General features: G+C 35.2%; 1 protein-coding gene across 3 annotated transcripts in view; it reads left to right on the forward strand.

Annotated features, from left to right (window-relative positions):
* Positions 1-1,661: 1,661 nt before the first annotated feature.
* Positions 1,662-22,832, forward strand: part of ECT2 (epithelial cell transforming 2) — a 61,235-nt gene continuing 40,064 nt past the window's right edge. The window contains exons 1-13 of one of the 3 annotated variants that reach the window (XM_034999087.1): positions 1,662-2,024; positions 5,198-5,349; positions 6,671-6,750; positions 6,862-6,954; positions 8,742-8,924; positions 10,343-10,432; positions 11,168-11,275; positions 12,457-12,530; positions 13,296-13,426; positions 13,567-13,682; positions 13,930-13,992; positions 15,323-15,545; positions 19,969-20,105. In XM_034999087.1, the coding sequence (XP_034854978.1) occupies positions 5,220-5,349; positions 6,671-6,750; positions 6,862-6,954; positions 8,742-8,924; positions 10,343-10,432; positions 11,168-11,275; positions 12,457-12,530; positions 13,296-13,426; positions 13,567-13,682; positions 13,930-13,992; positions 15,323-15,545; positions 19,969-20,105 (1,428 nt within the window). In that variant the 5' untranslated portion in view covers positions 1,662-2,024; positions 5,198-5,219. The remainder of the gene's footprint in view (positions 2,025-5,197; positions 5,350-6,670; positions 6,751-6,861; positions 6,955-8,741; positions 8,925-10,342; positions 10,433-11,167; positions 11,276-12,456; positions 12,531-13,295; positions 13,427-13,566; positions 13,683-13,929; positions 13,993-15,322; positions 15,546-19,968; positions 20,106-22,832) is intronic. The other 2 variants (XM_034999095.1, XM_034999103.1) reach the window with 2 other exon arrangements.

A 22,832-nucleotide genomic window follows, 5' to 3' on the forward strand; every position in this document is an offset into this window, starting at 1 on the left:
AACCATCAGTCCCATCAGGCAATTTACATGGCCCCTTAAGTTGAGATGACAGTGGTAGTAAAAGTAGTAGTAATATTAGCAGCTAACATTCTCTTGCATGTTTACTACATGCCAGAATATGTTTTATATATATATAATATATTATATATATAAATATATATATTTAAAGTAGGCTCCATGCCTAATGTGGGGCTCTAACTCACAACCCTGAGATCTACGGACTGAGCCTGCCAGGCACCCACTTTAATTACATTAATTAAATCCTCACAGCAAAACTATGAAGTACTATTAGACCCTTTTATAGAAGGGCAAACCGAGGCATAGAGAGGTTAAGTAACTTGCTTGAGGTTACATGAATAGGAAATGTAAAAGGAGGTTGTTACATGGTTATGAAATGGAAGAAGATTGTATTGCCTGTTTGTTAGTAAAATTGCCATATATCCCTTGAAAGAAATCAAGGATAGCTTTTGCTAGGCTGGTATACATTTTGTGTGATGATACCTCATGGTCATTAGATTTGGGTGCAAAGCCACTTCAACAGAGCAGTGCACAGAGGAAATAGGCTGCTCTCTTCATTAGCTTAATATGCTTCATTGGTGAGAATTTTTGGAATGCTGGGCACACCCTGATTGAAGTATGCAAGCACATTCCAAAGTGAAATTTCAATGACTATTTTTCTTTTCTTTTGCCTTAACGGTTATCACAGCATTATAATGAAGGGCAGACTGCAAATATTCTTCAGTTACAAACAGGGAAACCAATAATTACCAGACTGCATCACGCATTCTTTTGGATTACATTACACTTTTCAGTGATTCTAAAGTGGCCTGACAAAAATCAGGAAAACTTGTAAATTCTCATCTGTTTGACATGGTCAGAAGTGTTCCATTCCAGAGTGCAAGTTTTCCTTCTCTTATTGGGATTTAAGATTTGGGCAACGGATTTCCCTTTCTTCTTTTACTTAAATCAGTGATTAGGTGGGAACTAAGCAAAACTTACCTGGGGGGAGAAGTATTTTTCTTAAGAGATAATGTTACAGGGTATCATATTTAGAAACTGAAGAAAATAAAATAGTTTTCACAATAGCTATAGTAATTACAGGACAATCGACACATTCTTGGCTAGACTTTACAGGAAAGAAAAGATCTCACGGTGGCCGGAGGAGGCAACAAGAAGCAATTTACTTTGGCTCCAGGAGATTCTAGAATCTCCTGACATATTTTTACATTTGTTCAAGTGTAAACTTATATATATATATATAAAAAGTCCGAGAAACACTAAGATGTATTCTAATCACCGGTGAAATTCCTCAGACCAGAGCAGTGCTTACATACATTAGAATTTAAATAGGCGGCTGCTGATTTGAAGTCCACCTGGAGAGCCCCTCCCTGTCCATGGCAGCCACGCCAACAACCAAAGTCAAAACCTCTGAAGCCTACTTTAAATAACATTCCTAAAGCAGAAAGCACACAAGCAGGAAAATCTTTCAGCTCCCAGCAAGCAGCGAGAAAAATTCAACCGTGGGGGCACTGATTTAATTTAAAGGATTTAGTGACGCCTAAAAAAAAAGCTGGCGCGGGGTGGGGGTGGGGGGGCAGGAATCCATTCAAACTTGACTCAGGAAATGGGACGTTTATTGAGTAAACAAGCAGTAGCCTCAGACACACCTGCCACTCCCAGAGAAGCCCAGGAGCTACCGCTGCCATCTCCCGGTCACATCCGGGCACTTCTCTACAAACTCCTGTCGTTCCTACGTGCGAGCCGTTAGGTTTATTTGAAACACACGCAGAACCAATCAATCGGCGCCTGCGGGGAGGTGGGCGGAGAGCAGTGGCCAATCACCGCCCCTCTGGAGACCGCAGCCTATGGGAAGGAGGTTGACATCACGCGCCAATCGGCATGGCTTTTAGAGAAAGAGGCTCCCTTTTTGAATTGGTTGTGGCTGACACCCGCGAGGAATGGCGGTACCAGTAAGGGGGATCAGTGCTTGAACAGGTGGACTTCCGAGGCGTTTTTTGAGAGGGGTGAGGACTTCGTGGATGTGGGTAGGGGAGGTGGGAGTGGGCCAACGTCCCCGGAGCAGCGGGCCCCTTCTCTTGTCTGGCTGCCCCGCCCCGTGACCGCGCATTCCGGAGCACCCCTGCTCAGGCTTCCTGGCTCTGGGAACTCCCCCACCGCACTACCAACAGCTGGGCAGTGAGCGCAGTGGGATCCCAAAGTCCTGCAGGGTGTTGGGCATCTTCATCTCTCACCTGGTGAGATATTTCCTCCGCAAGAATGTCTGGATGAAGGGAGGGAGTTGGGAAGCGTGGTCTCAACAAGCCGCCTTGTCCCTGCGGTTGTGGCGGCCCACAGCTGCTGCCTTCGGGGGCTTATCTCAGAGTGCTTAGTGGTTTCGCTCTAGGATTCTTTTTGGTGTCTTCTCTGTAGGAGGCTTACTTTTTAGTTTTTAAAAACGCCAGCCCATTCCGGCCTCCGCCTAACCCTCCCCCCCGACCCCCCCGCGTGCGCCTTCCTCCCCGGTACAGATTTGTTTGGCTTAGTGGTTAAAAGTGCAAGGCTCTGGAATCAGCCCGGGTTTGAACCCCTATTTTATTGGCTGAGCTGGTTACTTGACCTCTCTTTTCTAGGATTCTTTATGAGGTGGAGATAGGAATAGTACGTGCCTCTTAGGATGGTTTCAAAGATTAAGTAAATAGAAGTAAAAGACTTAGAACAATGTCTGCCACATATTAAGCGTTAAATAAATATTAACCATAATGTTTATAATGTTAACACTAATGTTATTATTGTTAGTAACACTACCATCATATCCAGCATTTCATTTAGCTCCTCTGAAAGATGATTGCCTAAAAAAATAAGTAAAAGGAAACTAAAGTGAGTATTTGTTTAAATGACAGATTTTCTCTTTGGGATGCAAAGAGGCATGTGTTATTTAGTCAAAAGCTGCTTGACTATGTTCTTGGATGAGAAATGAGCTGTATAGGTTTATGAACACCGATCCTATTGTCTCACAAGCTTACAGAATGCATGAATGTGAAAAAGTGATTAGTGTATTTCCTTTTGTAATCAGAGCGTTGGGTGTTGTCATCAACTTTCCACGCAACTCTCTTTTTTCCTAAAATTTGAAGCTATTTCAGCAATAAATTGATCATATACAGTATTAACAGAGACAATTTTAATTTTTAATTACCTATTTTGTTGGCCTTTAAACAGGCATAGGAGAAAAATGTAAATTCATGTTTTTGATTATTAAAATCTCCCTCCTTCATTCCTTAAAGTATGTTAGTTCATCTCTTGACTTTTTTTAAGGTTCTTTTAAGGGAACTTTGAATGATAGCCTTTGTAGAGGCTTTTCTTTTTCACTGGAAACCGTTAGGTGTAGGAGACTTAACAACAAAAAATAAGGGCTGGATAGAATTTGTCATTGATTGTAAATAGAGACTCATATTAACAACTGTTGGGGCATTCCTTTGGAGAGCTTTAGAATAATGATTGATATGGATGTATGGTAAGACAATTAAAAATGCCCACATTATGAATATTATGAAAGTTAATAATTGTCACTCATTTTAAGATGTCATCTATTCAGTTTTCATCACAACTGGATTTGAGTTGTTTCTTATCTTTTTCTTGGTTGTAGAAACCGAGTGCAGAGTTGAGACAGGAGGCTGGGTTGCCTGGCTTTGAAGTGTGCGCCTAACAGTTATGCTTAGGTCTTTGGATATTATTAGTGTGCTCATCTTTGCACTACTTAATATCACCATCTAGAAGTGATGCTAATGATACCTTAACTATATGCTGTTTCTCCACAGCATATAGTTTATTTAAACTATTACTTTGATAAAAAGCTGGTGGAAGATATTTGTATATTTTATTAACCTAAAAAAAGTAGGAGAGGGTACAGTAGGTCAGACATGTACCAGATAAAGATAGGGCCTCCTCTTTATATTTGCCCAATATTCTGGAAATTAACTTCAAGATAATAAACTTACATAATAACCTCGATTTGAATTGATGAAAATTCATTTAACTTTTTATTTATTCCCTCTTAGCCCAACCTTTCAATTCTTAAGTCCTGGAAGTCTTAAAAAAAAAAAATCCTTTAATGTCCAGAGCCATATTGACACGAACCCATGTGTAATTGTCTTGTTATATCTTTTAAAGGAGAGATGATAGTAAAGTAATACGAAAATACAGATAAGAGAGCAATCTACTTGCATATGAGATATATAGAGACATCCACAGAGGATGAGTCAAGAGCAGTGGGTTGGGAGTTGAAAGATGTGCTGGGTGGAGAATTGAGTACTATTAAATGTAAGTAGGTGTGTGGAGTAAATAGTGATCTGTGTTTGAAAAATGCTGAGAAATACATTGTGGCTGGAGCATACAGTATATGTGGACTGCGGGAATTAAACAGGAGATGAGGTTGAAGAGTTAGGCTAGGACCAAACTGTAAACCTGATGGTGAATTTGGACTTGACCCTGTAGGGAAGAGTGCTCATGGAAGTTCTTAAGCAAGGAAGTGATATGGTCACATTTGTTTTTAGGACCACAACCCAGGCAACAATGTAGAGAGTGATCTGAAGAAACTGATGATAAAGTTGTTTGGAGCTGTTGTATTTGACCAAGTGGCCACTGTGGCATTGACCATAGAGAAGTGGGGCCAGGTCTCAGCTCTTTCTTTCTAAAATTTGAAGCTGCTTTGGCAGTAAATTAATAATCAGAGCCAACTCTATGAGGTCCCAGATACTTGAGATAGGATTGATAGGAATTTGGGGGAGGCAAAATAAAGTAGAGGAAAGGGTAAGGATAGATATAGTTTTTGACAGGGATTATTTGAGGGATGATGGTAGTATTGTAAATGAAGATAGGAAAATGGGTTGGTTGAGGGCAAGGGGTAGAGGAGGAGGGAGATAGAATATTTATGACTACCTTCTTGAATTTTCATTATATGTCAGGTAATGTTCTGAGTACTTTTCATACATTGTTATTTTTACTATATTCCTATGAGTCAGGTAGTAGTATATTTTACAGAAGGGGAAACAGGCTCAGAGAGCTTAATTGACATTTCTTTGGTTCAGTATTAAGAAAAATGAGTAATACTTTTTATAAATTCTAGATATAAAAGTAGAGCCTCTAATGCATGTTTTTGCCCAATGCTCACGTATTTTTATTCAAACTTTATTTTTTTCAGCCAACGTAGAAGAGTACTAACAATGGCTGACAGTAGTGTATTAACATCTACTACTGGGAGGACAAGCTTGGCAGACTCCTCTATTTTTGATTCTAAAGTTACTGAAATTTCTAAGGAAAATGTAGTTATTCGATCTGCTTCATATGTTGAAGGTAAACCTGTTAATCAACTTTAAAACACCAAATCACTATTTTAATCCTAAACTGACTAGGAATTTAGAATTTAACTGTAATACTGTTAAGCTAGAGTACGGTTATTCAGTAAATATTTGTTGACAGAATCTTTTATTCTTTGTAGTTTTTTTAAGTTTTTATTTCAATCCCAGTTAACATACAGTGTTATATTAGTTTCAGTTGTACAATATAGTAATTCAACACTTCTATGTATCACTCTGTGCTCATCACCTATTTAACTCCCCCCACCCCCGCAGTAACCATCAGTTTGTTCTCTATTAAGAGTCTGTTTCTTGCTTTGTCTCTCTCTCTCATTTTTTTTGCTTTGCTTGTTTTGTTTCTTAAATTTCACATGAGTGAAATTATATGGTATTTGTCTTTCTCTGACCAACTTAGTTCTCTTAGTAGTATACCCTCTAACACCATCCATGTTGTTGCAAATGGCAAGATTTCATTCTTTTTGTGGCTCAGTAATATTTCATTATATATACACCACATCTTCTTTATCCATTCACTAATTGATGATGGATACTTGGCTTCCATAATTTGGCTATTACAGATAATGCTGCTATAAACATAGTGGTACGTGTATCCATTTGAATTAGTGTTCTTGTATTCTTTGGGTAAATACCAGTAGTGCAATTGCTGGATCATAAGGTAGCTCTATTTTTAACTTTTTGAGGAACCTCCATACTGTTTTCCACAGTGGCTGTACCAGTTTGCATTCCCACCAGTAGTGCACGAGGGTTCCTTTTCTCCACATCCTCACCAACACCTGTTGTTTCTTGTGTTGTTGATTTTAGCCATTTATACCGTATAGATTTTTGATTATTGTTTGGATTAATGCTTCTCAGCTTGAAGGAGAAAGCATCTTATTGTTGAATATTGCTTTTTCTGTGTGTGAGGGCAATCTAGCTGCAACACTGTTAGAATTTACCCAGTTATGACTGGTTAGGTGAAAAGCCACTTATTCCCTTAGCCACTATATAAATGGGTCTGTCCCGAAGTTGCGTGCACTGTTGAAGAGGATGGCTGTGCAAGATAGTGAATGCTTTTTTTGGTTAGGAAGAGTGCTAATGTTTGTATACTTTGTGGCAATTTGTTTTTTCTTTCTCTAAAGTGATAGATGGCCAAATTTTAAAAAATAAACTGAGAATTAAGTCATTTTAATTTTAGAGAAAGTTAGGAGTCTCCTCAAAGATGGAAAAACATGCCAGATGTAGCGAAAAGAGGGATTAAGAACTGTTGATTTTGATATTAGTACCTGATAAACATATTTAAACATTTTTAATTTTAATAGAAGAAATGCCTCAAATTGAAACGAGACTGATATTGGTTCAGGAAGCTGGAAAACAAGAAGAACTTATAAAAGCTTTAAAGGTATGGAATTTTAGCTTTTTTTTTTTTTTTAAGAAAGGCTATCTTTCTTCCATCAGTGTTTAAGTAATTTTATAGTTTTCTTAATCTTATACTTAAGTCTCTTTTCCACAGACTATTAAAATAATGGAAGTCCCTGTTATAAAGATAAGAGAAAGTTGTCCTGGAAAGTCGGATGAAAAATTAATAAAAAGTGTTGTTAATATGGTAGGTCAAGCATTTCATTGCATGTGGCATGCTGCACTACTCTTGATTGTATTCTTAAATTCCACTTAACGGTGATCGGGCCTAAATTAGGCACAAGGTATATTTTGTGCACTCTGAAGCTAGATGAACAGAATCTTTTATATTTATTTAAAAAATTTGGGTGTTTCTGAAATCCCAAACTATGGTATATATTATAAGTAATGAACTTTTTACACTGTAATTTGGCATTGTTAAATTTAAAAGGCACACATATATTCACAAAGGTCTGATGTTTTTCTTTAAACCCTAGCTTCTTTTTTTCCCATTAATTTTATGTTTATTCCAAATTCTTGCTTTATTTCCAAAATTATAAATCACAGGGGCACCTGGGTGGCACAGTCGGTTAAGTGTCCAACTCTTGGTTTTGGCTCGGGTCATGTTCTCAGGGTGGTGGGATCCAGCCCTGGGTTGGGCTCCACGATTGTTATGGAGTCTCCTTAAGACTCCCCGCCCCCCTGCCTGCTTGCTTGCACACACTCTCTCTCTCTCTCAAATAAAATCTTAAAAAATATAAATCACAATAATTTGACAGTCATCAGGGAATTTGTCTCAGCATACGAAATATATCTAATTCTATATACCAGCTGTATTAGTTTGTGAGGGCTGCCATAACAAAATACCGAGACTGGGTGGCTTAAACAACAGAAATGTATTTTCTCTAGGTTCTGGAGACTAGAAGTCCCAAGATCGAGGTGTTGTCAGGTTTGGTTTCTCTTCAGGTCTCTCTCCTTGGCTTGCAGATGGCCAGCACTTTTTTGTTGTGTCTTCACATGGCCCTTCTGGGCATGCACATCCCTGATAACTCTGTGTGTCTAAATTTCCTCTTCCCGTAAGTACACCAATTAGATTGGATTAGGGTCCACCTACGTGACCTCATTTAACCTTAATGACCTCTTAAAAGGCCCTGTCTTCAAATGCAGTCTCATTTTGAGGTATGAGGGTTAGGGCTTCAATGTGAATTTCGAGGATACACAGTTCAGCTCATCACATCAGCCTAGCAAATAAAGCCCAAACAATTTACTGACCTATTCAGGATTTTCTTTTAAATGGTTCTATTCTTTTTGCATAGGAGTCATACAGGTACTTAAATATGTTCATTCTTTTTCATAGATGTACATTATAAATTGTTAAACAGGAAAGCCTTTTTATATTCTACGTTTGCCACATAATAGCTACCTACATGTTTCATATCTTTCTCTTCATGTTTCATATCTTTCTCTTATTTCCCTCATATATCCTGAAATGATTAAGTTAATCTATACCCTTTTTGTAGATACTAAGTGCCATAGTATTTTTTCTATTTCTATAAATCATTCTGAAGATGATTTATGCAGGAAGAACTGTTAAGTGTGGCATCATTTTCTTGGTGAGAATAAAAAGTAATAGTGGATATCTTTGTAATGCATCTTACTATCAAAATGTGTGTTCTCAAAAAAATCATTTTAATTTTATATGTGTATTAGATTTATAATGACTAAGTCATGTCCAAAGTTATGCCTTTATAATATTAATATTCAAAATTTAATATCAGTATAGATGGAGAAATGTATATATAAAAAAACAAATAGTAAAGAAATAAGGCTGTTCACTATTAAGTATAACGCTCATTGTGTGATTTAAAAGTTTACTACAAATATAAAAAAGTGTTGATAGTGAATTGATTTTTAGGTGTTATTTAGAGTTACATAAATTAACTTTGTAATCTATAAATAATTTTTATTTCTAATAACCACCTGAAAAAAATCAAGGAAATTAAAGTGCCCTTTGTAAAGATGGAATCACTGGAAGAATTTGAAAGTTTGGATTCTCCAGAATTTGAAAATGTATTCGTAGTCATGGACTTCCAGGATTCTGTTTTTAATGAGTTACACAAGACTGATTATAGAATTATTGGACCACCAGTTATCTTAAACTGTGCCCAAAAAGGAGAGGTAAGAAAATAGACATTTATTATGACTTTCAAGGTTAAATTTTTATTAATGAATTTTGTGAAAATTCATAAGCAGAAACATCCTGTTAATTGTTGGGAGTGTGTAAGATTTAGAATAGGGATAGTATTGGCTACTCCAATATAGTTTTTAAAATCTTTCTGTTGTAACTTTTAAGAGTGAAAGTCTAAGACTTTCGAAAGTTAAATAATGACAATTACATATTTGTGTGTATACATACACACATATATATCTTAATACCTGCAGTATCTTGGGAGAAATAATTTTTTAAACTTGGGTTCCAGAAATGTATATATATATATATATAAACTTATTTTCTTCCACAGAATAAGTACACATTTCCATTTTTATTTGTTACTGCATGGCTAAAATTAAAGAAATTATTTTAGCTTTTTTTTTATATTGGGTTGTAAATTTAAGTTTATTTGTTTGTTTATTTTAAGTAATCTCTACACTCGGTGTGGGGCTTGTACTCCCAACCCGTAGGTCAGAGGTTGCATGCTCTTCCAACTGAGCCAGCCAGGAGCCCCTGCTTTTTGTTTTTAAATAACATTTCAGTGTTAGAGTTGTAGTAGAGTTAGTCTGTATTCTTGGGTTTTGTTGCTATGTTTTGCCATTCTTATTAAACTTGCCTTATTAACTTAAAATTGTATAGGTCAATTTTGTGCTTCTTTTGTTATAGATACTTAGTAAGGTGCATGATAATCTTTAATTCTCTGTTTTGATTCAGAAGTGTTGCTTTCAAAAAACCAAGTAAACCTTTTAAAGACCAAAATTGTTAAATAATCTTGCATAATGGTGGGAACTATGTATCTATACTTATTTTTTTAACCATTCTTTTCCTATTATTTATATATATACATACATACACATATATATATACATACGTACATATATATATCTATTTCTGTTGGTTAAATTATTTACTATTTCCATTTTTTTTAGCTCAAAAATTGGAATCATATTTGGTTCAAGTATATGTGTAATTTACATAGTGTTCATTATAAAATATTTTGAACTGTTTTAAATTGGAATTTTAATTGGAAACATTTACAATAGTGTATGGAGTCTGAAATTTTTCCTAGCACATAAAACTTTGAGTCAAAGTATATTTTAGAACTGAAAGTTTGCATATAAATATGTTTAATTTGCCAGTAGTAAAGTGTGTTTAGATTGTGTGTGTCAAATATAAATTGGGAGTTATGGGGGATTTTTGTATTATAAAACTTGTAATCTTTTTTTGCTATTTTTTTGTTGCATATGGAAAAATGCAAGAAATCTTTGGATTGACAAAGTTGATTGGCAAGAGGGGGAAATATGCTTTAGCTTGAGAAAGATGTGTTCTGTTCTCTACTATAAAGAAAACTCACAGATTTAAAATTGTTGTGTCCTTTATTTAGCCTTTGCCTTTTTCATGTCGTCCACTCTATTGTACAAGCATGATGAATCTAGTACTATGCTTTACTGGATTTAGGAAAAAAGAAGAACTAGTAAGTATTTTAAAACATTCTATTCAAGGAATATTTTTTCCAGCCAAATAAATTTAAATTGACATTTTTTGGGGGGTTAATTATATCATGGTTTTATTTCAAACATATTGAAGGAGAATTTATGAATATACTATTTTAAATTTTATGAAGAAACATTATGAAGAGCCTTGTAAAGAAACATTTTGTTTAGGCTGGCAGGCATATGAATTAAGAGAAAGACTTCATTACTATCTGATCTGTTTAAATTGTCTTTTTGTTAAGTATCATCAGCTACGTTATTTCAAGTTTTTGTTAATACATTGCAATTTTTTGTTATACAAGTCCAGGCTTAAAGTATATTCATTGCCCTAGAGAATTCATAGAAACTTTTCTGATTCATAAAATTTTCTGTGTTGGAGCTAATAGGGTAATACTGTAACTTTGTGGGCAGAATCTTGGTGTGATATAACCTGGTGTTGAAAAGAAGTCTTCTGTTTAGGATGCATGAAAGCCAGTTGTTTAATTAAGTTTTGTGTAATTATCTTTACTAGCTTATCTCTATGTATAATTTTGCCTGTGCTTGTTAGGCAATGAATCTTTAATTTTTTTTGACATAAAATTCCTATCTTTATAAAAATTCTTATATGTACCTTATAAATAAAAATTATTCAGTAGATTCTAAATGACTTCTAAACATAATTTAAAATTTTGTTCAAATTAATCATAAAGTTAATGTTCCCTAATTTTTCTTTTGAGGTCAGATTGGTGACATTGGTTCATCACATGGGTGGAGTTATTCGAAAAGACTTTAATTCAAAAGTTACACATTTGGTGGCAAATTGTACACAAGGAGAAAAATTCAGGGTATGTAAACTTGGGTGTATTTCAGTATAGCATTTTGGGGGGGTGGATTTAATAACAGTACTTTCATCCTATCTATTTCTCCCACAGTTTATTGAGGATCAGAAATTCCATTTTTGCTATATGTACATTTAGTAAAAATTTTAAATTATAGGAGTGTGGTCCTTTAGGTTTTAAGGAGGCAATGGAACCTGAGTTAGGTCTTGAAATAAGTAGGATTTGTGAATGAGTAGGATTGTGGAGTTTGGTAGATGGGTGACATTTCAGGCAGATGATTAATATTAGCAAAGGTTACTATAAGTGTTGGTGAATAAGGGGGTTAGGAAGTGTTGAGCAGATATTTCATTCTTGTCTAAATGGTATTAATAAGAACAAAGTTATGTTCTTATAAAATGGTTATAAGATTTAACTAGCGAAAACTATAAAAGAACAGGAGAAACTACTTTTACTAGAATTAAAATCTTAGTTTAAGACTGCACTTGAATATCTACAAAGAATTTATCACCTTGTTCCCACCCTCCATCAGGGTATTTATGTAACAAATGGTAATTTTGGGGTAATGTTGAATTCCTGGGAGGTATTCTTTCCAATTCATATCTTAGTTTTTCATGACTTAATCAGATATTTTCTTCTCTAGTCCTATCTTGGGAGTCAGTACTTCCAAGGAAGTAAAGATGGAGAAAGGAGAAATAGAAATATAGTAAAATAAAGATGAACTTAGCTTCAGAGTTATGTTTATTTAAAATAAGGAAATGAGGGGCACCTGGGTGGCTCAGTCGTTAAGCGTCTGCCTTCGGCTCAGGTCATGATCCCAGAGTCCTGGGATCGAGCCCTGCATCGGGTTCCCTGCTCGGCGGGAAGCCTGCTTCTCCCTCTCCCACTCCCCCTGCTTGTGGTCCCTCTCTCGCTATGTTTCTGTCAAATAAATAAGTTAAATCTTTAAAAAAAAAATAAATAAAATAAGGAAATGGTTTGGACATCATGGAACTTGTTCTAAATTATTTTAACCTAACTTGTATGATTGAAAGACAGTTTTTCTGTTAATTTTTCTTTATACTTTGTCAGAAAGCAGATGAATAATGATCTAAAACTGCAAAAAACAGTATGTATAAAATTGCTTAGAAATTCCATGAATGCAGTTATTTGAGGTGAAAATTTATTATAATTGATGTTTATATTTTTAGATTGCTGTGAGCCTGGGCACTCCAATTATGAAGTCAGAATGGATTTATAAAGCTTGGGAAAGGCGGAATGAACAGTAAGTGTTTAGAAATTCAGTAGTTCAAGGTGGCTCTGGCGTTACGGATAGCACATTGGACTTCTAGAAATTTAGTAGCTCATTATTTGAATTAAGTATGTTATGAATATAAACCCATGTGCCCAAAACCCTAAATTCATAGATAGTGTAGATAAAATGAATTTAGTCTTTGGATAGCCTAAGGAATAAAGTCTAGGAGGAGCAAAGTTATAAAAAATAAAAATAAAAAATTGAAAATTGAAAAGTATCTGTGATATCTTCAGACTTTGCCTTGTGAAATAATTTTGATTATTGTTAACATTCTAAAACTATTACATAAAAACTTAATGCATCTGGATATTTAGATTGTTACACTTTTTTCACGGTGTTTGTCTAGTTACATTCTAAGTGGTGATTGCAATTCACAACCCGTTAAGCTTTCCAACCTCATAATTCCTTGCTCTTCTACTTCATCATTATTTAACATTTCATGAAACTACAGAACCCCTGGAATACATAGAAAATTTCATGTCCAGAGCAAGGATCTGAATCTTGTAAAGACTACTTGTGATCAAATTTTGTTAGAAGTTATTTCCGGGATGACTGAGGACACACCAATTCTTTTTTTTTTTTTTAACTGGATGTTTTTGTGAACATTTCAGGACTACATGTAAAATATTTTCAATAAATGGATTATGCTGAAAACCTTGAGAATTATTATAGATTTATAAATTGATATACTTACTGAACTTTAGCTGGTTTTAGAAGAGTATATTTTGTTTTTAGGGATTTCTGTGCATCAGTTGATGACTTCAGAAATGAATTTAAAGTTCCTCCATTTCAAGATTGCATTTTAAGTTTCTTGGGATTTTCGGATGAAGAAAAAACCAATATGGAAGAAATGACTAAAATGCAAGGTAGAATTTACTATAATTTAAAAGTTATATTTTTTCTCCCACTCTTGCTTTATCATCTCCTGGCAAATATGCCTCTTTAAAAATTCAGGTTTGGAGATAAATAGTTCGGCTTATTTATGCTTGCATGCATTTCTCTTTAGGAGGTAACTATTTACCCATTGGAGATGAAAGATGCACTCACCTTGTAGTTGAAGAGAATGTAGTAAAAGAACTTCCATTTGAACCTTCGAAGAAACTTTATGTTGTCAAGCAGGAGGCAAGTAATTCTAGAATAAGATTGGCTTTTTTTTAGATAGAATTTTATTTTTATTTTATTTTATTTTTTTATTTTAAGTAGACTCCACACCCAATGCAGGGCTTGAACTAATGACCCCAGAATTAAGAGTTGCATGCTGTACCGACTGAGTCAGCTAGAAGCCCCAAGATTGGTTTTTTAAAAATATTACTAATTGCTTCTCTGATAAGATAAATTCTTAATTAATTTTTTCTTTCCTTTTACCTAGTGGTTCTGGGGAAGCATTCAAATGGATGCCCGAGCTGGAGAAACTATGTATTTATATGAAAAGGTATGCTTTTTTGTCCATTAGTCATTTGTTCTGTGCATTTGATTGTATAAAGATAACACTTCTGTTCGAAAACAGCGTGGGATAATTGGCATACCAGTCATCTTTAAGTCATGTTTAAGAGTTTGAGAATAATTGAACAGTTAGTTATTAAGTAATAGTTTGTGTAGATTTAAGTAAAACTATTCAATGCAGAATTATTTTAATCTAATGTATGTCATTCTGTGCCACTTCGTAGTGATATTATTATGAACAGTAACATTCCTATCTTCAGAAACTTAGAACCTTAAGGGAAAGCTAGATATACAAACAACTATAGTGCAGAATATGTGCTATAGTTGAGTAATTATTTTAACTAGCCTCATTCTGAGAGACTCAGGCAGGACTGAAAAGAGTAAATAAATGTTGAGCCAACTTACGAGGCTAACCTTGTAAGGACATTCAAGTTAGACAGCAGGTGAGAGATGGTGTGAAGCTTGAAAGTACATTGAAATAGCAAGTAGTTTAGTATGGCTTTAGAAAAGAGTGTGGGAAAGAAGGCCAACAAATAAAGCTTACGGTTTAGGTAGAATCAAGTGGTTTTTAAAATGTTAAAGAATTTGGTAAGTATTGGGAGTCATTGAAGAATATTAAGGGGGGAGATGTCATTAGAAAAATGACTCTAGTAGTAGCTTGTAGGCAAGGAAAACGCAGCCTTCATGCTAGATTGGTGAAGAGTGGTATCATTCACCAAAACGTGGCATAAAGGTATAGAACCAGGCTTTAAGGGAGGATTTTCTTTAGTTGGAGATTTAATTTGAATGGAATATTGAAGATGAGGTGCAGATTTATTGTATTACTATAAAACCTAGATAGGTACTATATTGTCTTCTGACGCTTTTGTTCTTAATATAAGATTCTTAACCATAAAGTTTAAAAACTACTTAAAATTTCAGGAGAGAGCTTTTAAAGCCAAGTGTTATTCAGCAAATATTGTAGAGCAATATGACCGGGCACTGTGCTAAATGCTAAGGATACAGTGAACAAACTATGAATGGTCCCTGCCCTCCAGAGTTTATGGCCTAACGGGACTAGACAGTAAACAAGCTTACAAATGAATATGTAATGGTGATAGAGCTGTGAAGAAACAGAATGAGGTGCTTGGGGTTAGGCAATTACAGTGGTCCCTTTACTATTGTGTTTTATGAATCTTCTGAATTACCTGGCAGAGTGTGTAGTTGTAAAATTGTGCAAAATCCAGATTTTGTCAGACTTGTAAATATATTTTTCTTCTGTTCCTGTCTCAGTATAGAACCAAGGAAGTAAAATTGAGCTTTTGTGCTTTTGATTGCAGGCTAATACTCCTGAGCTCAAGAAATCAGTGTCACTGCTTTCTCTAAATACCCCAAACAGCAATCGCAAAAGACGTCGTTTAAAAGAGACACTTGCTCAGCTTTCAAGAGAGACAGACATGTCACCTTTTCCTCCCCGTAAGCGCCCATCAGCTGAACATTCCCTTTCTATAGGGTCACTCCTAGATATCTCCAACACACCAGAGTCTAGCATTAACTATGGAGGTAATTCACATTTTAAAAAATTGATCGTTAAAAGTTAGTGGAATGGAATAATTATTAGAATTTAGATAAATCACTACCACAGCGAATATGAAAGGTTCTGACTTTTATCACCTTTGTTCTAGCTGAGGAGAAGAGGCACATAAAAATGCTTCCATTTAATGATTGCTTACTATATGCTAAGTGTTTTCTGTATATTATTTGTATATCGCTCTAGAAAATGGAAGAGCTGTTCAAAGAGCAGATTCTTAACATTAGCAAAACAAGATCACAGAAGGTGTCACATGAGTTATGGAGAAAATAGGTACGATGAAATCAGTGGAGGGTGAGCTCAGTTTGTTCTCCAATGATACAGGGAGGCTCTATAATTAACTCTACTCTCTTGATCATCAATTTTTCCCTCTATTTTTGTTTTTTAATCTGCACACAAATATGTTGTGTTTTTTAGAGTTAAGAAATAATCAAAACCTCTTGACCCCATGACACTCTACTTACTATTTCATTTCTCTCTTTCCTTTTACATGAGTACTCTTCAAAGAATTACCTTGATCTGTTGTGTCATTTCCTTGCTTTTCATTGTCTTCTCCAACCATTCCAATTGAACTTAAGCCCCTACTGCATGAAATTGCTCTTGCTGAGGAGACTGACAGTTTTGTTTGTTTTTTTTTTTTAAAGATTTTATTTATTTATTTGAGAGAGAGAGAGGCGTGCTGGGGGAGGGGGCAGAGGGACAAGCAGAATCCCCACTGAGCCTGGAGCCTGATGTGGGGCTCATTCTCAGGACCCTGAGATCATGACCTTAGCTGAAGTCAGACGTTTAACCAACTGAGCCACCCAGCTGCCCGGTGACTGACAGTTTTTATGCAGTCAGCAGCATCTAACACATGAATAGCTATTTCTTCCTGGAGATAATTTTTTTCTCTTAGCTTTTGTACCTCATTTCTCATTCTCCTTTGCCTAACTTCTCCAATTCTAACTGTCGAATATTATTCCTGAGTCATTTCTTCTCTACTGTATTCTCCCACAGTAGTCTCATTTAATTCCATGGCTTTAGAAACATTCATATGCTGTTAACTCCCCAGTGTGTCTTCTTCCCTGTCTAACTACATACTTAATACCTACTTGTCCATGTCTAATACATATCTTAAACCTAATATAATCAAATTAGAACTCTTGATTTTGATTCTCTCTACCACTCTCAACTCTACTCCTTTATCAGCCTTTTCTATAAAATGGATCTCTTAGATGATTATGTTGGTCTCCTAAATGGTTTCTCTATATTCATTTTTGCCTTTTTTGTTAAGTTTGTTTATTTATTTTTATTTATTTTTTTTAAGATTTTATTTATTTATTTATTTTTTATTATTTTTTTTAAAGATTTTATTTATTTATTTGACAGAGAGAGACACAGCGAGAGAGGGAACACAAGCAGGGGGAGTAGAAGAGGGAGAAGCAGGCTTCCTGCAGAGCAGGGAGCCCGATGCGGGGCTCGATCCCAGGACCCTGGGATCATGACCTGAGCCGAAGGCAGATGCTTAACGACTGAGCCACCCAGGCGCCCCAAGATTTTATTTATTTATTTGACAGAGAGATAGAGAGCACAACTGGCAGAGCGGCGGGCACAGTGAGAAGGAGAAGCAGGCTCCCCGCTGAGCAGAGAGCCTGATGTGGGGCTCGATCCCAGGACACTGGGATCATGATCTGAGCTGAAGGCAGACACTTAACCTACTGAGCCACCCAGGTGTCCCAGTTTGTTTATTTATTTAAGAAATCTCTATACCCAATGTGGGGATTTAGCTCACAACCCTGAGATTAAGAGTCACATGCTCCTCCAACTGAGTCAGCCAGGTGCCCCCATTTTTGCCTTTCTGTATGAGCACTTCGGTCTCTAAAATACATATAAATTAAATCATGCCAGTCCTGTGCTTGAAGTCATTCAGTGGATTTGTATTACCATAGCTTTCAAGTTCCTATGTGATCCTTTCTCACCTACGTCCAACCTCATATGACGATATCATGCTCTCCTGTAATACTCTAAGCTTTAGTCACACTATCTCTGTTATTCTTTGGATATTTCCGCTACATTCATACCTCTGGAACTTTATACTTGACCTCTTTGCCTTAAAGAAATCTTACTGGGCTTTCTGCAAAGTTAAGTCCCTGTTCCAGCACTTCTCACTAAACCATTACCTGGTTGTGTCTTCAGTAGTAGTTATCATTGTTAGAAATTATATTTTTTTATTTGTTTCACCAGAATGTAAGCTTTAAGAAAACAAGAACCTTATCTAATCCTTTGCTTTGTTCTCAGTGCCTAGTACAGAGTAGGTACTTACTAAATATTCTTGTGTCAAATTATAGAAGGCCCAGAAAACTGAGGTGGAGTTGAGAAATGAGGGGAGCAAGAATATAAATACCATACAAATTCACATTTTAAGGGATAGTGAATAGGTCAGTTTGCTTATGAGAATGGGGGGGTAATAATTAAATTCGAAAGGTTAATTGGGGCCTAATATTCGAGGACTTTGAAATCAGACTGGTATGTCTGAACTGCATATTGTCATCAACAAGGAACTTTAGAAACTATTGAGCAGTAGAGTAATTGGTTGAGTAGGTAATTTGTAGTGGATTATTCTGAAGAATGATTAAAAGGAAGACAGTTCAGAGATGGCCAGACCATGAAGTAATCTACAGTGGCTTGGGCCACAAGATGATAAAGCCCTGAACCAGGGTTGCTAATGGTTGGAAAGGAAAGTAGGAAGCACTGTGGAGATACTGATGGAATGGAGTGACAGGAAGGGAATAAGAGATGACAGCAGAGTATTAAAATAGAAGAAATGTTACCTTGGCGAAAATAGGAAGTCCATATTTTGGAGGAAGATAGTGTAGTTTTAGAGACTATTCAGGTTAAATTGAGGTACACATGCCCAGTGGGTATTTGGAAAAACTGAACTTGGTGCTTGGGTGGAAAGATTATGATTAGATCCATAGGTGAGAATTTATTGGTTCCATAATTGTGATGGACATACTGGGCATAAAATGGTAAGAGCTGATCATAAAGGACTGAAGCTTGAATATGCAGTTTAGGGGATAGGAGAAGAAAATAGACATAACTATTCTATTAGGTACTCTATATAGAATCCTCAGTTTGTAGATCACTTTGTAAACACAGTAATTAAATTGAGTCAATATATGTCAGATTTTTCCTCTTGACATATGCAATGGCAGAAGCTCTTGGGTCTGGAGAGTAGTCTGAAATAATGTACAAGTGGGAAAATCTTTGGTCTGTTAGCTTTAGAAAGCATTCAAACTCCATTGTATACATCATTATTTTAATATTTAAAGTTATCATTGAGTAAAATTGATATGCTGGGTCTATATATTGTTTTTTCATGTCATTATATATTGTACATTTGTTTTCCTATTTAAAAACTTGCCATTAGGAGATTCTGTACATTATGTTAAAGTACTTTAACCATATCTATAGGAAGAAAGTGTATCTTAAGCTTTTATGAAAGCTTATGATTTCATTTTTTTGAAATACATATAAAGGATACTAATGTGTCCTCCCACTTTGTGTTGGACTGGATGTTTTATATTATGTTAAAAACTAACAGAATTTGCAGTTGTATGTTTTGTTGAGGAAGGCTTCCTCTATATATTAATGATAAGTTTTCTGTTACTATGTAATCATAACCTTTTTATCCTTAAACTTAAATATTTTTATATAGTTTTTCATTTTATTATTTGAGCTTTTTATTTTGAAATAATTTCAGATTGCAAAAAGCTGCAAAATAGTACAGAGATTCCAGTACTTTTCTCAGAATTCCCAAATGGAAATACTCTGCCATGTTTGCTTTAGCATTCATTCATTCTGTCTCTTTGTCTATATGCACACGTATTCTGCACTGTTGGAGACTAAGTTGCAGATAAGATGTGCCTTTTCTTCTAAATACTTAAATGTGTATTTCCCAAAATAGAGGGACATTTCTTGTACCACTACAGTAGAGGTATTGTAATTAGGAAATTGACATTAATAGTATGACCGACTCTTAATTGTTCTGCTAATACCCTTTTTAGGAAAAGAAAAAAGTTTTTTTTTTTTCTGGTCTAAGGTCCAATCCAGGATCATATGTTGTTATCTCTCTTTAGTGTCTTCTAATCTGGAATAGTTTCTCAACTTTGTTTTTAGTGACCTTGACATTTTTGAAGAGTACACGCCAGTTATTTAGTATAATATCTGTCAGTTTGGAGCCATTGATACTTTTGACCATTATTTTTTTCTGGCCTTATCCTATGAGGAAATTTTACTTTAATGAAAATCTAAATGGGTATATTTCTCAGAGTGGATATCCTTCCCCTTTTTTTGTTGTTAAATCTGTACAATGTCTGGTTTTTCATTAAATCTTTCTTCCTTTTTACCTTTTAGAAACACCAAAGTCTTGTACTAAGTCTTCTAAAAATTCTACTCCGGTTCCTTCGAAGCAGTCAGCCAGGTGGCAAGTTGCAAAAGAACTTTATCAAACTGAAAGTAATTATGTAAATATATTGGCCACAATTATTCAGGTAAAAGTTTGTTGCAAAATGATCCCTGTTCCAGTGTTCCTAACTAAAAAATCTAAGAGATACTGTTTCTTATAAGAAAATTATATAAGCATAGAATTTGAACATACATATTAAAAATGAAAATATATGACAAAAAACTGCTATTAGGGAAATGCCATACTGTAATAGTAGCTTTTATTCTTACAGAAATAGCACCTTCTTTATAGTGACTAAAAAAGAGAAGGATCCTTAGTAGATGATTTTAGAGGGGACCAAGTTTTATTTGATACGGAACTTTGCAGGTTCTCTGTCACGATACTGCATTTATATTTATATGTGGATATGGTAGGTAACTTTTTCTGAAAGTGTGCATTCTAGGAGTCATTGCTTTATTTAGTACTGTATATATGTGAAAAGCCACAGCAATGAAGCATAACAATATGGATGTAATTTTTTTGGTAATCCTCTCATGTGTCAAGTTTCTTAAAGTATGCAGTGGTTAGTCATAAATGTTAACTCATTGCTTATCGTTAAAATGTACTGTGAAGTTATTGCTGGAGAAAAAGAATTCTAATTGATCCTTATAGGATGAGATTGAAGAAGATACTAAGAATAAACTGAAATTTGAAGTTCTGAAAGACAGTATTTAGGACACTATTTTGGCATCTGCAGAAAGAGGGAATAGATTTGTTTTAGGTAATGAAGGAGATTGTCAGGAAAAAAAAGTTGATACCATCAAGCTTGTCTTTGAATAGAAAAATAATAAGGAGTTTCTGATTGGGGTTAATTTTTAACTGACCTCTATTTGAATTCTTAATATAACTCATTAGTGTTCAATATAATAGCCTTTAGTTGCTTGTGCCATTGATAAAATGCATGGATAAGAAATGGAAAGACTTCTTTCCTGGTATTCATGGAGAGGTTATTCTTCACGGTTAATTTGTTTAGCAGTAGTCAAGGGTTTATGAGGCCCTCTGCTGTATTAAACTTTACTTGTTTTAACTCAGCTTTGCTCTTCCTCAAGGGAAATCATTCTAGATGAGTTTCTTGTTGAAGTTTTTATAGTCAGCCAAAATGTAGTCGAGTAGCAGAAAATCCCCTTGGCATATACTGTTCATGTACTTTGGTAGCATTTATTACCCAGAAATGTAAATCCTTTCAGGCCATGGTAAATGCACTGGAGTTTCAGAATTTTAATTTGCATATCAATTAATCTCACTAAAATGCCTTTTAAAAAAAGCCCTTAGAATTATTAGACTGTAGATAGTCTCATACCACTATGCTTACTATAAATTCACCTGAGATTTTATTTAAAAGATTGTGGTCAAAATTCATAATGATGTTCCCTTCAGCTTTATTTTAGGACTGATGTTTTCCTTTCCTTTTTTTGAAATTGGATTTGGAGAAACTTAATTTAGCCCCCAAATTAAATGAATATCCAGAAGCTTCTTTATTTCATGTAATATGTGAGTGCCTGTTAATATAAATTATTGTGCCAAGTGTTAAAGAGGATTCCTGTTTTAGAGGAGCTTAGACTGGAAGAGGAGATAAAACATGCATACCTAATTATAATACCAAATGGAAGGTTATGAGCATCATGAGGGAGGTTTAGATAAGGTATTTGGAGATTTGTGAGGTGAGAGTTTTACTCTTCCAGCTTAGGGAAGGTGTTGGGCTGGAAGTTTCAATGGATTGAACATTGGAAAGAGTATCATAAAGAATACATAAATTGAAGTTAATTTTATTTATTTTTAAAGATTTATTTATATATTTTAGAAAGAGTGTGCATGGTGCACATGCAAAGGGAGGGGCAGAGGGAGAGGGAGAAAATCTCAATCAGACCCTGTGCTGAGCCCAATAGGGCTCCATCCCACGACCCTGAGACCATGAGGTGAGCTGAAACCAAGAGTTGGATGCTTAACCAGTTGAGCTACCCAGGCACCCCTGAAGTGAATTTTAAAGTATGAGTATGATTATTAGTACATGCAAAGAATATGGGTAGGAAGTGTACTTGAGATTGTGCAAACAGTACAGACAATTAAAGATGTATATCGTTCAAGGTATTATGACTAGTCTAGGGGCGTTAGAGTTTAGGGTGATTAAGGGGACTTAGAGTAGGGGGTGGGGTTTGGATATAGGGAGATTTGAGGTAAGGCTGTCTATGCCAGACCAGAGAAGGCCTTTGTATAGTATGTTAGGTCATCTGTAATCTAGAGAAGAATTTTTGATGGGAAGGGGAAGATGATATCTGACTTGGATTTTAGAAAGATAACTTGGTTCACTTTGAAGGAAGTATTGGAGAAGGGAAATTGTGGAGGCGAGACCAATTTGAAGGTTATTTCAGCAGTCTTGGTTAGAGATTTTGAGGACCTGAACTTCTTAGGATAAAATCAGTGAAAATGAAAACAGGATAAATTTGAGAAATGTTGGAAAGGTAGAATCAGAAGTTTTTGGCTATCTAATTTTATATAGCCAAACACAGGAGAACTGCTTTTGGATAGTTTAACATGTCTTAAGACTATTGGGAGTTTTTTAATGAACCTTGATGTATTTTGGTTGTCTGAATATGTTGGTCAAGGATTTTTAATAAATGTTGACTAGATAAGGGAATGTTTATAAATGACTACAAATATCTTTGAAACCTCTATTTTGTTTTTTCCCCCCGAATCCTAATCCTTTCCCTTCCTTCAGAAGTTAATTATCATTTGGAATTTTGTGCTTATCATTACCCTTACAGTTTTATCATAT

The sequence above is a fragment of the Mirounga leonina genome, unplaced genomic scaffold, assembly GCF_011800145.1.
Source record: "Mirounga leonina isolate KUSES-001 unplaced genomic scaffold, KU_Mleo_1.0 Mir_115, whole genome shotgun sequence".
Taxonomy (NCBI): Eukaryota; Metazoa; Chordata; class Mammalia; order Carnivora; family Phocidae; genus Mirounga; species Mirounga leonina.